A 15,784-nucleotide genomic window follows, 5' to 3' on the forward strand; every position below is an offset into this window, starting at 1 on the left:
TTTGCAGGTAGTCTGGGGTCAGATTCTGGTGACTTACTCATACTTGACGTCTGGAGAAAGGAGACATGGCCTGATAATCAGAACCAACATATTATTCCTGGAAACTTAGAGCTTGGCAAACCCCCAGAAATTCACATGTGAATTTTGCTTCCATATAGGACTCAAAACAAATGTTTTAAGAAATGAGTTTTGACATCCTGCTGTTGGGTCAGGTACCTCATACTGAACACTTTTCCATGTTGTATCTGAACATTGAACCCCACCTACTTTTTACCCTCTCCTCTTTAATCATTGCTAATTACTTAGTAATTGGCAACGGTATGTGAGTACCTCATAACAGATTTCTCATGCTTTTTGTTTTTTGTTCCACCCTCTGCCATACTCTTTATCTTCAGAGAAGGGAAAAGGCCCTCACTGACAATCTCAGAAGAATATTTTAATATCAAGGCCACCGTAGGAAGTGTTCACGGGTGATCTCATTAGTATCATATGTTGTCCAGACACGTTCTGGTTTAACTTTCCCTCCCACTTCGTGAGACCTCAGCCTGGTTCACAGCCTAGGATAGCCCTAAGCCTGGGGCTTGCTTACTGTTCCTGAGAACTCCCAGATGTCCCAAGTGCCTTAAAAAACGCGGCCACAGAAAACCACACTGTTTCTTTTATTAATACTGCTGATTTTCTTTCTTAAAAAAACAGAACAACCCAGCTTAACATAAAATGAATTTCTGGACGTGTCAAGACTGAGGCTGGCTGCCTCAAGTGCCCCTTTTGGGGCATCCTTAGGCCTTCAGCCCCACAGACACCTGGTGCCCGCAACTGGCTGTCTCTCTCCTACCTTCCTCTTTCCTAACAGCAGCTTTAAAGAGAGAGGCACAGCCTAAGTGAATTACACTGCGAGAAGTATATTTTGAGTCTTCTGAGGGCCTTGTCCAGTAGAATCGGTTGGCATCGTGTGTCCAGCTCCAAGACAGACATGTTCGGGACGGCCATATGTGTCACTGCTGTGGCAGCAGGCAGACCTTGGTCAGAAAACAGAAAACAGCATGTTACTGGAAGCCCTGCCAGCCAAGGTTTCTGTGTGCATTCTGCAAGTCTCTCCATCCTGTAGTCTAAAACAGTTTCAGGCTTACTCAGGATGGATTTATTTCATTCATGTTTTACTGTGGTTCACATAAAAAAAAGAACTCAGAAAAGATCTGCCATAACTCTGCTCTCAAGTTATGTATGTGATTAAATGCTATTCTGTCATTCATTTAAAAACTTGCATTAGGAGCCAGCATCTTGACTTATCAGGTAAGGTCGCTGTCTGTGATGCTCCAGCTCCAATCCAGCTCCCGGCTAACAGACCTGGGAAAAGCAGAAGAGGATGGCCCAAATGTTTGGGCCCCTGCCACATACACGGGAGCCCCAGGTGATGTCCCGGGCTCCTGGCTTCTGCCAGAGTTAGAAGCAGAGACAGATCTTCCATCTGCTGGTTCATCCCCCAAATGCCTGCCACAGCCAGGATTGGGCCATGGTGCAATCGGGAGCTGAAGACTCCATCCGAATCTCCCACGTGGGTGGCAGGCCAAGTCCTTGAGTCATCACTGCCATCCCTGAGGTGTGCATTAGCGGGAAGCTGGATGGGAAGTGGGGTAGCCGAGTCTCCAACCAGGCACTCTGGTAGGGGGAATGAGCGTCCCATGCAGTGACTCCAGCCAGTGAGGCATGTGCCCACCCTCGTCCTTTTAAAAACAAAAGATAGAAAAGATAACAAGGCAGGTCTTATTTAACAAATGCTTACTCCTTGGGATCATTTTAATTGAGGTTATTCTTTTGGGCTTTTAGAGTACAACTATTTCATGCCATTTTTTAAAATACAGTCTAACCTTTACCTTAAGGAGCATGAGCAGCTCAAATAGAGGAGAGGGGAGTATGGTAATGCTAGTCAGATAATAGTTACTTGTGTATGTTAATGGAGCCTACAATGTGTGAAGTGTTCAGTAATAGTCTGCTTAACAGTAGTACAACTTAGGAGCAGGTACTTAGTAGTAAGAGGCCCACATCCCACATGGGGGTACCTGGGTTCAAATCTTGGCTCTGGTTCCTGATTCCAGCCTCCTGCCAGTGCAGAACCTGGGAAGCAGCTGTGATGGCTCAAGTAATTGGATCCTTGCCATCTGTGTGGGAGACCTGGATTGGGTTCCTGGCTCCTGGTTCTGGCTACAGCTCTTGTTAGCATTTAGGGAGTGACCCAGTGGATGGGAGCTAGCCCTCAAGCACTTCCATGTGTGTGTGTCTCTTTCTGTCTCTGTCTATCTCACAAATAGAGGGGAGAAAACAAAACAAAAACCCTGAGAAACGGCCATTTCCCTCAAGCTGATTTATTTTGCTTCTGTTTAGTATAAGATAGAACCCTCAATTATCTCAAATTAGAATATCTTTTCAATCCTTCTTGAAATGCTTAATTTTGATGAAAAGTTCCTGAAAGACATTTCTAGGAACCTACTAGTTAGGTAGCTGGAACAAGTGGCCCATGAAAGGTGTTTAAGAAAAAAGTGTATTGGAGTTTTAAACTTCAGCTACCAGTTATCCTTCTGTAGAATCTAATTACAGTGCTAGTACTTCAAGAAAGATCTTCGTTATCAGAGGTCAGCCTGGAAGATAACGTTTTTACTGCTGCTAAACTCTGCTGAGAATGTTGTGGTCTGGTTCAGCAGGGCAATGCATAGCATTGCCCTACCACGGTCTCACTGAATTCAAGGGCTGGGCCCTGCTTTTTTGAAGAAATGGCTGAAAATGGTGTCTCCACGGGTCATCAGACACTCAGCTCTAGGATGCGCGGGCGCCCCATGAGCGTGGCTACGGGCTGCCAGCTGGGAGCTCCGGAGCACTGATCCCCAACTGAGTCTGTGAGAGACGCCTGGAATCCACGGACATCTTCGTGGAAGCATGTGGGTCTATTAACATGTGTGCTGCGCCAGAATTCAGCATGTCTACGAGGGCGGGACGCTGTGGACCCGTAACTCACAGCCTCATAAAGAGGCTCAGTCTCAGTATTTCTGTGGGAGCAAAGGAGATCAGGCCACATGCAAAAGAAGATGGTAAAGTTTTTTACCCTCTTTCCTGAGGGTAAGTGGCCTTTTTCTCTAAGAGTCTAATTTACCCTCAGCAAGAAGCCAAATTGGCCTTAATTGTGTCCTAATTATTTGCTTAAATAGCTAATCTTTACTTCCTGTCCTCTCACTTCTCTTCAGGAGGCTACTTCTGAGAAGCCACGCCATTTACAACATCTTTTAACCCCTTAGAGCTCCCTGCACGGACCAGCCCCTGGCTCTTCAATCCCCATTCCTGCGGTCAGCATTTCTCAGGAGTTCAAATGCATTGACCATTCACCCAGCAGTTACCGATCTCCCACAAAGCATGGAAGCACATCTGGCCCCCCAAAAAAAGTTGAATACAAATCCACTTGGGAAATCTAAACTGAACTAAAAATGAAAAAAAAAAAATGCCTCCAAGGGAGGAAAGAGAAAAATGGAAAGGGAGGATTGCAAACGGGGCTGGGGCAGGGCAACTGGAAGGCGTCCAGAGTTAGTATGGATGAGTACGCAGTGGCAGGCTGGGGGGATTTAAATCCGTCCTCTGCCCTGCTCAGGAACAGGTGCTTGCACCACGTGAATCTTCTTAAGGAGGACCCTGCTGTCTCAGCTGAGCTTTTCCTTATCACGCCTGGGTTTTCCAAGTTGTGGGAAGATTAGTTTGATATCTATTTATTTTTTATCTATCTATTTATTAATTTTTTTTTGACAGGCAGAGTGGACAGTGAGAGAGACAGAGAGAAAGGTCTTCCTTTTGCCGTTGGTTCACCCTCCAATGGCCTCTGCGGCCTGCGCACCGCGCTGATCCAAAGCCAGGAGCCAGGTGCTTCTCCTGGTCTCCCATGCGGGTGCAGGGCCCAAGCACTTGGGCCATCCTCCACTGCCTTCCCTGGCCACAGCAGAGAGCTGGCCTGGAAGAGGGGCAACCGGGACAGAATCCGGCGCCCCGACCGGGACTAGAACCCGGTGTGCCGGCGCCGCTAGGCGGAGGATTAGCCTAGTGAGCCGCGGCGCCGGCCGAGATTAGTTTGATACCGAAAGGTAAGAGGGAATGAGTTCGGGGACAGAGACCTGGAAGAAAGAAAAGCAGGCAAGGTGGCCTAAGATGTTCTTACACACCAGCCAGAGGCAGAAAAAAATGCAGTCCTCCCCAGGGCAAATGACAGGCTGCTCCTTCTGCCTTGTACCCACGTTCCCGGTTATTAAAGTGACAGCGCCCCAGCGCTGGGAGGACTCACGTGAGGCCGAGCCCTGCCGCCTACTTGAGGATGTCGGCGAGCTTCTCCTCGTAGTAGAGGAAGTTCTCCTGAATGTCCTCCCAGGGCTCAAAGGCCTTGGCTTCTCCCTCTTCCTGCTCCACAAAGTTCTGCCAGACGTACTCGAAGTCCTGCGGCTTCATGATGCGCAGCCTGCAGCCAGCCTCCCTCAGCTTCTTCAGCGCAGCCTGGATCTCGGGCTCTTCCCACATGAAGAGCCGCCCCACCAGAATGAGCAGGCGCAGGTTCTTGGTCTTGCCCAGGGTTCTGATGATGCGGTCGGCGCAGGCCGCACAGGGGCTGGACGACACGTACCAGGTGACGTTGTACCGCAGGGCCGGGTCGAAGGCCGGCAGGATGGTGTTGAAGAAGGCTTCCTCGGCGTGGGCGGCCGCGTGCTCATCCTCCAGGTAGCCCCGGGTTGCTTGAACTTGGCCTCCCTTGCCCTGCACCTCGACCACGTAGCAGAGGAAGGTCTTGTTCCGCCCGGAACTGTACTCCACGTTCCGGAACTGGAACTTAAAGAAGTTGACAGGCAGCCGCTCCCTATAGTTCAAGGGGACAAAGGGACAGGGAAGGAGAGAGGAAAATGTTGAGTTGTTTGTAGGGCTGGCCCTGAGAAGGTAGCTCTCCAAGGCAGGTTCACTCTGCCAATGGCAGTGACAGAAAGGCGTGACAAAGTCCAGAAGGGCTTCTCTGGAGGAGAGAATAGGGGAATTCGGGCGGAGATGTGCATTCTGATCACCCCAGCAGGAAGGGAGCCCAAACACCACACCCTGACTGTTTCTAAATCAGTGACCCTTTGACCCCACTGACTATACCTTCGAATCACCTAGAAGACTAAAAATGTCAATGTCTGGGTCCCACACCATATGAATTAAGTCAGACTATCTGGTGAGGGTGCCTGATTTTTTTTTTTTTTAAGATTTATTCATTTATTTGAAAGGCAGAGTTACAAAGAGGCAGAGAGAGAGAGAGAGAGATGTCTTCCATCCACTGTATCACTCCCCAGGTAGCCACAATGGCTGGAGCTGCGCCGATCCGAAGCCAGGAGTCAGGAGCTTCTTCTGGGTCTCCCACGCGGGTGCAGGAGCCCAAGAACTTGGACCATCTTCTACTGCTTTCTCAGGACATAGCAGAGAGCTGGATCAGAAGTGGAGCATCCAGGACTCGAACCAATGCCCATATGGGATGCTGGCACTGCAGGTGGGGCCTTTACCCACAGCACCAGCCCCATGGTGGGGGGGGTGGGGAGCAGTATTTTTATAAAGCTCTCTAGATGATTCTAATATGTGGCCTGGTTTGAAAAGCACAGCGATTTTACAAAGTAGCACGCTTGTGAAATTTCTCACGAGGGAGCAAGACAAAGATTTCGCAGGAATTTCATGCTTTTATTTCTGCTCCTTGCTGTGACTCTTGTAAATTGCATCTCAGGCACAGAACAGCCTTAGCATGCCCTCTTTTTTTTTTTTTTTTTTTTTTTTTGACAGGCAGAGTGGACAGTGAGAGAGAGAGACAGAGAGAAAGGTCTTCCTTTGCCGTTGGTTCACCCTCCAATGGCCGCCGCGGCCAGCGCGCTGCAGCCGGTGCACCGCGCTGATCCGATGGCAGGAGCCAGGTGCTTCTCCTGGTCTCCCATGGGGTGCAGGGCCCAAGCACTTGGGCCATCCTTCACTGCACTCCCTGGCCACAGCAGAGAGCTGGCCTGGAAGAGGGGCAACCGGGACAGAATCCGGCGCCCCGACCGGGACTAGAACCCGGTGTGCCGGCGCCGCAGGTGGAGGATTAGCCTAGTGAGCATCAGCGCCGGCCAGCATGCCCTCTTAGTGATGATTTCTCAAGTGTGTTTTCCTGCAGGTGAGGGATTGTCACGTGGTAAATGCCTGAGAGTTTTCACCTGTGAGACCAAACCACAGAGAGCATTTGGAATCATTAAGCTTGTGTATAGTGCTGGGTTGCTTTGACATCTTGTAGGGTTGGCCTCTGCCCCCACCCCCATGCTTATAATCAAGCAGCTAGATTCTAACTGGACCGAGACGTCAATAAAACATCTGAGGCCGGCGCCGTGGCTCACTTAGCTAATCCTCCAACTGCGGCGCCGGCACTCCGGGTTCTAGTTCCGGTTGGGGTGCCGGGTACTAGTCCCGGTTGTTCCTCTTCCAGTCCAGCCCTCTGCTATGTCCTGGGAAGGCAGTGGAGGATGGCCCAAGTGCTTAGGTCCTGTACCCGCATGGGAGACCAGGAGGAAGCACCCGGCTCCTGGCTTCAGATTGGCGCAGTGCTGGCCGTAGCGGCCATTTGGGGAGTGAACCAACAGAAAGAAGACCTTTCTGTCTCTCTCTCACTATTGCTCTACCTGTCAAATAAAAAAAATTTTTTTTAAATAAAACATCTGAGAACAGATAATGGTAAGGAGTAGAACAGTCGAGTAGAGGGACACGTTACGAAAAATCCAGAGAGTTTAGCTGTGATTTGGAGACGGATAACTGTTACTGGTTCTTGCGTGGAAGGAATGCGTACAAGTGATGTCCACGGGAGATTACCGTGGTGGCAACAGGCAGATGGAGTGAAGCTGGGGAAAAACCTGGAATTTACAAGGCCCCTGAGATGTCTTAGAATGCCAGGCCTCTGGGAGAATAGTGTAGGTGTCCAGTAGCCTCAGGGGAGGAGAGAATGGTTAGAAAATGAAAGTAGCCAGGCTTTGCGGGAAGTTCGGTAGTAGAAACAAGGAGAGAAAGAGGAAGAGCGAGGGAGGACGGCGTCGGAGTTGAAGATTTCTTATTATTATTTTCAGGTGCATGTGTGTGTGTTTCTAAAATAGGAAGATGCATGCAGGTTTGAAGGCCAAGGAAAATGAAACTTTAAGAAGAGAGATTGAAATGTCAGGGAGAGAGGCGGGCATGGGTGCCGGCTGCAGAGGCTGATTGCCTGCCTTTTGAAAAAGCAATCTCCTGGCTGCTGGGGAAGACAACCTGTGGCCCCATTAGTTCCACTGCTGCCCGTCTCCACCTGTTCTCTTCTTTCTGTAGAGAGGTGACCAGACGCCCTGGGCTGCAGGGGAATCCCTGATGTGTCAAGGCCTTGGCTGTTTAGGGGTAAGCCGGGATGCCAGAGGGCTGAGTGCACTTGAGTGATTGCCCCGCAGGATTCCGCACCCCCCTTCACCAAATACTCTCCTCCCAAGTCTCCCAAGTGTTTCTGTCAAGTTAAGTCACCGCGGTGGAGATGGATGTGTTTGAAGACCCAGCCCCAGGATTCCTTCAGGTGCTATACTTAGCTCTCTAAGCCCCTCTGTGCCTCCCTGGAGGTGTTTATTATTTACTTAGAGTGGATCGCTGATATTTCCCCTCTCATCTTTCCATCCCTGCTGGAAATTCGCTTGAACTTCCAGACCACTCTGCACCCTGCCAGTTGCTAATTGATCCTTTCAGTCGCTGGACTGGCTTTCTGCTTCCGAGAAACACTAAGTTTACCCTCCATGCCCAAACTCTTCTGGCTCTGCAAGGCCTTTTTTGCCTGATCACTGCTCTCCCCACATCCAGTCCAGAACCACCAGTATGATGGCAGGTAGAACCCTTGGAAGTATAAGGCGCGGCGGGCGGGGATGGGGGGGTGCTTAAAAACTCATGGAAAAATGGGCATTATGGAAAAACTAGGCATGGATCTCAAAAAGTTTTGCACCAAAATAAACTTGTCTCTTAATTTTGTTAAATTGTCTTGGAATTCCAGTGACTTTCTGGAGTACTCTGGTGCTCACGACTACTTGGCTGGCTCGGGGGCTTCAGCAGTAGCTGCCCATGTCATGGCCGCTCGAATCTCCTGGAATCCTTAATGGCATTGTTCCAGCTTCGCCAACCATGACCGGGCCGAAAGTTTGAACTTGGCCCCTCGTGCAGTCACAGGCTGGCTGAAGGGTTGTGAGACACTGCTTCTCCCAGTGCCTCGGAAGTGCTGACCTCTCCCCTCCCTTACCCTCGGCAAGAGTACAGGACCCACAGAAACCCGAAACCCAAGGGAGAGGAAGAAAGGTCACCTCCCTATAAATACCCACGACCACTCCCTCAGGCCAGCAGCCCAGAGTGTACTGTGTCCCTCAGCTGCGGGGCCTCCCAGGCTCGGGGCCCCAGGCCAAAGGAAGACAGGGATGGCCTTTGGGCAGGCTTGCCTCTGGGCTTACTCAGAGACCCAGGTTGTTTGGCTTTCTCAAGGGGCTTGCTGCTCTCAGAATGAGCAGAAAGGTGAAATGAAGCACTTTGGGTTCCCACAAATGAAATCCGCCGGGCCCTGGAGTGGAACCAAGGGTGCAGGCGTGGCAGGGGCCTGCGATTTCTCCAGGGAGTCAGACAGCAGGGCCATCGGGGGATTTGGGAGAATCACAAAATGAGACAAATTAAGCCTGCTAGCAGAGGGAAGGGGATAGAGACACTAATTGCTGAGTTGCAACATTATTTTTTCTAGTAACAGGATGTGCCTAAGTACCATATTTACTTATAGCTCTTTGCTCCCAAGCACAGCAGATATTTCACTCCTAAAGTGCTGTGGGCTGTGTGTGTGTGTGTGTGTGTGTTGGAGTGATGGCCGGGAGAGATGCTATGCTGGTATTGGATCCTCCCTCGCATCTGTGATCTCTTCCTGCATAGGAACCAACAGTGTGATTTGTGTTCCCTCCCCCGGCCTCTCTTAGCACCACTCCCCCCTGCTTTCTGCCAACAAGGGCATTCTTGCTTCATCTGCTCAGACCCAGGCTGCTGTGGGGAGGAAACCCAGCATGTCAGTGTCTGGAAGGCATGGGAGTTTGGGCTCCTTGCTGGAGGGGAAGAGATGTGAGTGAGTGGCATGCACCTTTCTCTCAGGCACCCATTTAAGCAGTTTCAATTTGCCAAGCCTAAAAAAGCTGTCCTGGGAAAAGGAGCAACCTGGAGGGCAGGAGAAGCTGGCCCGAGATTAGATGCCAAAGTTCCCAAACAAGCCCTGGTGTGGAAAATCTACTCCCAGGCACTGGGTTCAGCCCTCCCTAACTGGAACTGTCTGTGACCTGCTTGTTTGGGGTGGAGCAAATGCCCACGGCAGATGCCCGGGGTGGGAGTGGTCAGGGAGAGGAGCTCCAAGCAGGAGCAGAGAGTTCTAGCAGCCTGCCCTTCTATGGCAGGGCTCACTGGACTTCCGCCCAGGGCAAGCCTGGAGCCCGCCCCTTTCCTTGGGAGGCACCTCCTTAGGTGCAGCTTTGCCCTCCCACCCAGCCTCCCCAAGGGCCCTGGAGGCAGTCAGTGGACTGGCTTCTCTTCTTTAAGACATACTTCTCAGCATGTGCCAGCGGCTGGGCAGGCGCGCGAGGGTGGGGAGGGGGGTTGACTCCTGGGATTAACAGTGGCGTTGAGGACCCCTCACTCCTTGCCTCTCCTTTCTCTGGACCCTGCCCCTTCTCTCTGGGCTGCTCCTGCAGCCAGAGTAAACTAGCAGTAGCTCACGAAGTGACTGAGAGGAGAATCACCCCATCTGGCATTCAGCTCTGTTCCATAATAATCCTTCTGATGTAGCAGTTTCCCCTATCTGCAAAAATGTACACAACCAGAGGCAAAGACACACGCACAACAGGCGTGCTGCTAGGCAAGGCCATGGTCACTCCGCATTGGGAGACTTGCAAAGGTGGTGGTGGAGGGCAACTAGCTCCTGTGCCCCAGAGCTCCCTGGAAGCTTGCAGCAGCCTTCAGAGGCAGGCAAGAGCCAGGAGAATCCTACTCTGAGGAAATCACCAGACCATCATATGTCTATCCTATGTGCCTAGCCTCTCCCCCAGCCCATCCCCTATCCTAAGGTCTGGCAGACAGCCAACGCACAATGGGCCCTCATTCAGGAGCGGAGTTCCTGCTAGGGGTCAGGTGATGGGGTTAGGGCAGCAAGAAAGACAAAGTCTCTGTCCCGACGGAGTTAAGTATACAAGCAGTCTTCAGGAAATTCAGGGACACGGATTATGGAAAGACTGTGCATGGATTTCCTTTGCACCCAAATGAACTTATCTTAGTTCCACTTTCCCACAAACTTTTGGAAATGCCCTCACACTAACAGGGGAAACAGGCAGTAAATGAACAGTTCCTCCCCCAGAATATTTGCAAATAAAGAAGGGATGCTCGCTGTTGTTTTAGATACACTGGTGACTGCAGCCCAACTGTTCTCACCCTACTCCTTCCACTAACTTCAGGGGAGTTACCGAATCTTCCAAAGTCTGGCTTCCTCCTCTGAGGGCACGGCGAGCCCCGCATCTCGGATTTTAGACAATGGCAGGCATTCGGCAAATTAAAGCTGGCTTCGATGGCTGGGGCCCTGCCAAATCCCAGCCCATCCCCTGCACTGCCACAGCGGTGCCTTCTCCACTCTTCCCTCACCCTCAGAGCTTCCTCTCCTGCAGTGCTGTGCTGCTAAGCATTTAGCACCTAGCTCTCTGGCAGAAAGGAAGACATAGACAGATGATCCCCTATTTCTCATGTCTGCTGATTTCTGAAATTGCAGGCCCCCAGGGTGAAAGTACGGGGCGGAGTCTGGATGGGAGGCACAGAACAGTGGGCTTGAGCCAACTGGAGCCGGCTTCTGCACTGCCCGATTTGCAGCACTCCCCACACTGTCACTTGCCGCGTTACTTCGTGACTAGGCTTAGGTCTGCTTTCTCCCCCAAGGGCCCTGTTCACCCAGGGCCACAGCAAATGCTTCTCCCGTTCCTACCGGGCGCTCCCTGCTCACTTCAGACCGTTTCCTGAAACCCACCTGCCCTTCTGACATTGTCGGCCCCAGATATCAGGAGGCTGTGGATCTACTCCCTGCAGGAGTCCAGGCTCCGAGAGGAGCTGCTTTGCTGACCCCTTTGATTCCAGGGTTCCTGGAGGGGCGAGTGTCCCCTCACGCTGTGCCTGCTGGAAGCCGCAGCCACACCTCCAGGCTATTTTAAGCCGTCTATTTACCCAGAGGGGCCCCGGAGAGGGATGTCCACAGCTGTCACTTGTGACCAGGAAAGCCTCAGCGCTCCTCCTCTCACCTGAATTCCCAGAGTGCTCAGAGAGCCACCCCATGGTGCCACGCTTTCTCAGCCCCCATCACAGCAGAGCCTCTGCCCCTGGGGACCCGGTGGCTGGAGAGGAGGGGAGCTCTGTCTGGGAAACCTGGGGCCCCCGAAGGAGTAGGAGAGCAGCGGGAAGGACCTGTGGCTGAGAGGGCACCTGCCACGCACTGGTTCCCTGGCCGTCTGGAACGTGTCACTCAGTCTCACTGAGTCTCATTGTCTCCCTCTGTAAAGGGGCAGCGGGATCTCTCGGTCTCCAAGCACTGAGCTGGGAGCTGAATGAGTGCACGCACAAGAAAACGTGTTGTGCTGATAAAGCCCTGGGCAAAGGTAAGCGACAGGAGAGGGCTTCAAGCCCCAGGACCCGCGGCCCTGGGAGCCCAAAGCTCGTTCAGTTGAGTAAGTCGAGTCTCATGCTCCTTCAGGGCCACCCCGCCTCTTGCAGAGTGGCTTGCAAGCATGCGTATGTACCAGGGACAGCGTGGACCAGCACGCCTAGGTGTCTGTAAAAGGATCTTCTCCCAGAAGAGAGCCCGTGGAGCTGAGGCCTCTCCTGGCCTGGTGGCCCCAGGCTTTTCCTGTGTCTATATTAATCTGTGCCCAGCTGCTCCCTTAATCCCAGGATGCGGATGAGGCTAGCTGGGTGAGTGCAGGCAGAGAGAACGTCACTCTGCTCAGGTTCTCTTAGAAATCAGAAAATACCTGAGCTGGGAGGGATCCTGGGGAGGAGCTAGCACAGCTTCCTCCTGTTTGGAAACCATACAAACAGAGGCCGAGACTGGGAAAACACCGAGCTTCAAACAACAAGTTCTGCTGGTTTTAATGGTGGGTCCGTGTTGCCCCCCAGGCTTCCTTCCCAGGGCACCATCCTACTGCCCCTCCCCTACCCCCCAACTTCTCTGCCCGTGGGCGTTGCTGGTTGCTGGAAACCCCGGAAGGAAACCTCAAGCACAGGAGGAAATGCAGCCCCACTATTCCTTCTTAGCCTTTGCTTGTGAGTTTCCCAGGGCCTTCCCCTGCAGGCAGATAGTGGGCAGAGGAGGAAACCAGAGACTGAGGGATCCCATGCACACCCCCTCTCTGGAGCCTCTCCACCCTGTCTTTGCTTGGGGCCCTGGCTTCTGCACACTGGAGCCGGGGGTGTTGGATCAGCGCCTCTCTGTGTAAGTGCCTGGGTTGCATGACCTGCGCGTCCCAGTCTGTGCTTCCTTAGGGCTGGGTGTGGACAGCCCCTGGGGAGACTCCGCAGAGACTCAATAAGTAAAGCCTACTTCTCACCCAGGCTTGGGCGAGGAGGGCTCTCACTTCCCTGTCCTAGGATCTTCTGCTCCTGAGAGGAGCCCTAAGGAAAGTGCGAGACACACACAGATAGAAGGGACACCCGCCCAGAGGCACAGAGAAGCCGGGGGGCGGGGGGGCATGGTACTTGGGGACCCTATTGAAATGTGCCAGACTCATCCTCATCCTCACCAAACTCCCTGAGGCTACCTACCCTTCCACTGTCCCCAAACCAGTGCTCCCGCGGGGTGGCTGCATTCGCTGGGCCCTTGCCACCAACGTGCTCCTATGACTTCCCTGATTCTTTGCTTCCCCAAGAATCCAAGAGAGAGAAGAGAGAGAGAGAGAGAGAGAGAGAGAGAGAGAGAAACTTGCCGCTGGGTTCCCTTCAGCCCCTGCCCTGCACACAGGTGGCGGCTCCCTGCAGCAGCGTTAGGCCCGAGCCTGGCCTCTCCCAGGGAGGAGGGCCGTGGCCCACATGCCAGTCTTACCCTGTGACAATCTCAAAGGGTGGCAGCTCGATCAGCTCTTTCAACTTCTCAGGGTCGTCCAGGTTGTCCAGATCCTCGCCCCCCTCCCCATTCTGGGAGGCAGGCGCGGCGGCCGCAGCGGCCTCTTCTTTCTGGGCCATTGGAGGGGTTGTGGCTTGGGAGTCACTGAGACCGGAGAGCTGGCGGGCTGGGCCGGGGCCTGGCGGCAGAGGCCCAAGCAGCTGTCAGCAGCTAAGCCTGGCTGAGGATGACGGGAAGAAGCTTCCTGCTCGGGGCCCCTGGGCTACAGGCTTTATAACCAAGGCCTCCTGCCCCTCCCCCAGGCCCTTTCTCTCTGTCTTTTTTTAATTGAGTGACGGCGGGTGCCGGGGTGGGGGAATGGAAAGTCTGGCCCTCAGGAGCCCCTATTTATCAGTGGGCAAGGACAGGAAGCTGGCAGGTGCGCACGGCTGGGCCTGCCTCCCTCCTCTCACCGTATACTCTTCCCTTTGTTGCCCACTCAACTTTTCCAACTCCCAAAGGGAGCCTGTGGAGAGGGTTCCAGGGCAGGCGTCCTGCTATTTAAGAGAGAGGCCATCCCAGAATTCTGAAAAGGAGAAGTCGCGTTAAAAGGGGGCGACCACAAAGAGCCCCAGGTAGTTTTCACTGCGAGGGAAGCTTGGGTTCAGCAAAGGAGGGTCCTGGGCGGGGGTACACCCTGAGAGTTGGGAAGAAAGTGTGAGCTGGGAGCCAGAGGGAGCGGGACCTGATTGGCCTGTTGGGAACCCTGGCTGCAGTGTCAGATCAGCCAGGAGCCTCGGCTGCTGACAGCAGAGGCCTTTTGCTAAGCTCAGAGTGTTTTCTTTTTTCTTTTCTTTTCTTTTCTTTTCTTTTCTTTTCTTTTCTTTTCTTTTCTTTTCTTTTCTTTTTCTTTTTCTTTTTTGACAGACAGAGTGGACAGAGAGAGAGAGAGACAGAGAGAAAGGTCTTCCTTTGCCGTTGGTTCACCCTCCAATGGCTGCCGCGGCCAGCGCGCTGCGGCCGGCACACCGCGCTGATCCGATGGCAGGAGCCAGGTACTTCTCCTGGTCTCCCATGGGGTGCAGGGCCCAAGCACTTGGGCCATCCTCCACTGCACTCCCGGGCCACAGCAGAGAGCTTTTTTTTTTTTTTTTTAATTTTTAGCTCAGAGTGTTTTCTGAAATGGGCCAGGGGCGAGTTTGGTGGCTTGCATGTGAAGTCAAACTTCATGCTCTCAACAGCCCCAGGAGGCCACGCGGGTGCTCCCTCTGTTATGTCCGGGAAAGTGAGAGGCACAGAGGGGTTGAGGGCCTTGGCTAAGGTCAACACAGCTCATCAGTGGCAGCAGCAGGATGAGAACGTAGGCTCTCTCACTTGGAGGCCAAGTCCGAGTCCCTCACAGTCATTTAGCGCGATACGTGGTGGGCAGCTCCTCCATGCCAGGCACTAGTTCAGGTCCTAGGAATACGGCAAATAGAGCACATAGCAATTGCTGTCTTCATGGAGGTAGATGGAGCCTCTGAACTCCATGCGTAGTTTTTTTGTAATACTCATTTCCATGAACTTTTGAAGATGCCTATGATCATGGATTTCAAAGTTCTTTCACATACATAAACTTATTTTTTACTTCCACTTTCTTTCTATGAGGTTTTTGAAATACCCTTGTATTCTAAGGAGAGGAGGAGCAGGTGCAAAGATCCTGCGACAGGAGGATCCCGTGTGTGTTTGAGGGGCTCTCAGGGTCACCTGCATGGCTGGAGAGACCTAGGGGATGAGACCAGGAGACAGGAAGGGCTAAAGAGGCTGGGCCACAGGGGCTGTCTTTCTTTCTTTCTTTCTTTCTTTCTTTCTTTCTTTCTTTCTTTCTTTCTTTCTTTCTTTCTTTCTTTCTTTCTCTTTCTTTCTTTCTGCCTTGGCCTTGGCCTTGGCCTTGGCCTTGGCCTTGGCCTTCTCTCTGTGTGAAATGAGAAAAATGAGAAGCCTTTGTCTCTCAACAGATGGGATGCATGATCTGAGCCCTATTTTTACAGGATCACCCTGGCTGCAGGGTTGAGATTAGACCAAAAGTGAGAGGGGAGAGCTGCAGGGACCCAGGGAGAAGCCTCCTGAAACTACAGCGAGGTGCCTAGGGCTCTGGAAAAGGCCCTGAGCTGGAGTAACCGCGGAACACGGCTTGGGCAGCTCGCGCAGTGGATGCCCAAGCAAGGCCACAAGTCCTCGCATGCGAGGCAATGCAGATGCTCTAGAACATTCTCAGGAACACAAAGGGGAGGGTCAGGCTCACCTGCAGGTTGAAAAGGAGCAAGCTAGACCACTGGGAAACCAGCCTGAAAACAACTGCAGAGAGGGGAGATGGGCGGGGCGGGGGGGATGGGAAGGTGGGGTCTGGGGAGAGAAGGAGGCAGGGTGGTATGGAGGGCCTGGACCACCTCCTCTGAGGGTTCTGGGAAGCAGAGAACCACCACTGGGCGGCGTGTGGTCCTCACACTGGGTTTGCCTGGGGTGGCTGGCTTCTCTCTGTTGTCCAGTAATCACTGCTAAAAGCACCCCTTTCTCTCGCAAAAGTGTCCCAGCATGGGCAATAAGTTATGTGGTCATCCTACTTATTACATATAGGACTGAAATCATTCC

The 15,784-nt window shown here is 52.7% G+C and overlaps 1 protein-coding gene across 1 annotated transcript; it reads right to left on the bottom strand.

Annotated features, from left to right (window-relative positions):
- Positions 1-640: 640 nt before the first annotated feature.
- Positions 641-13,876, bottom strand: APOBEC2 (apolipoprotein B mRNA editing enzyme catalytic subunit 2). The gene is made up of 3 exons (XM_002714709.6): positions 13,154-13,876; positions 4,316-4,879; positions 641-1,019 (listed from the first exon to the last, which is right to left on the bottom strand). Exons 1-2 carry the CDS (start codon positions 13,291-13,293, stop codon positions 4,336-4,338), a joined length of 684 nt encoding a protein of 227 aa, XP_002714755.1. The 5' UTR covers positions 13,294-13,876; the 3' UTR covers positions 641-1,019; positions 4,316-4,335.
- Positions 13,877-15,784: the final 1,908 nt, after the last annotated feature.

Source organism: Oryctolagus cuniculus, chromosome 5 (assembly GCF_051225735.1).
Source record: "Oryctolagus cuniculus isolate XC-2025 breed Fujian yellow rabbit chromosome 5, ASM5122573v1, whole genome shotgun sequence".
Taxonomy (NCBI): Eukaryota; Metazoa; Chordata; class Mammalia; order Lagomorpha; family Leporidae; genus Oryctolagus; species Oryctolagus cuniculus.

What these genes read in the sequence shown, in the direction of transcription:
- APOBEC2 (XM_002714709.6), bottom strand. Translation starts at nt 13,293, where the DNA reads ATGGCCCAGAAAGAAGAGGCCGCTGCGGCCGCCGCGCCTGCCTCCCAG. An exon ending in CCCTTTGAGATTGTCACAGG is followed by an intron (nt 4,880 to 13,153) that starts GTAAGACTGGCA and finishes CTTGAACTATAG; the next exon opens with GGAGCGGCTGCCTGTCAACT.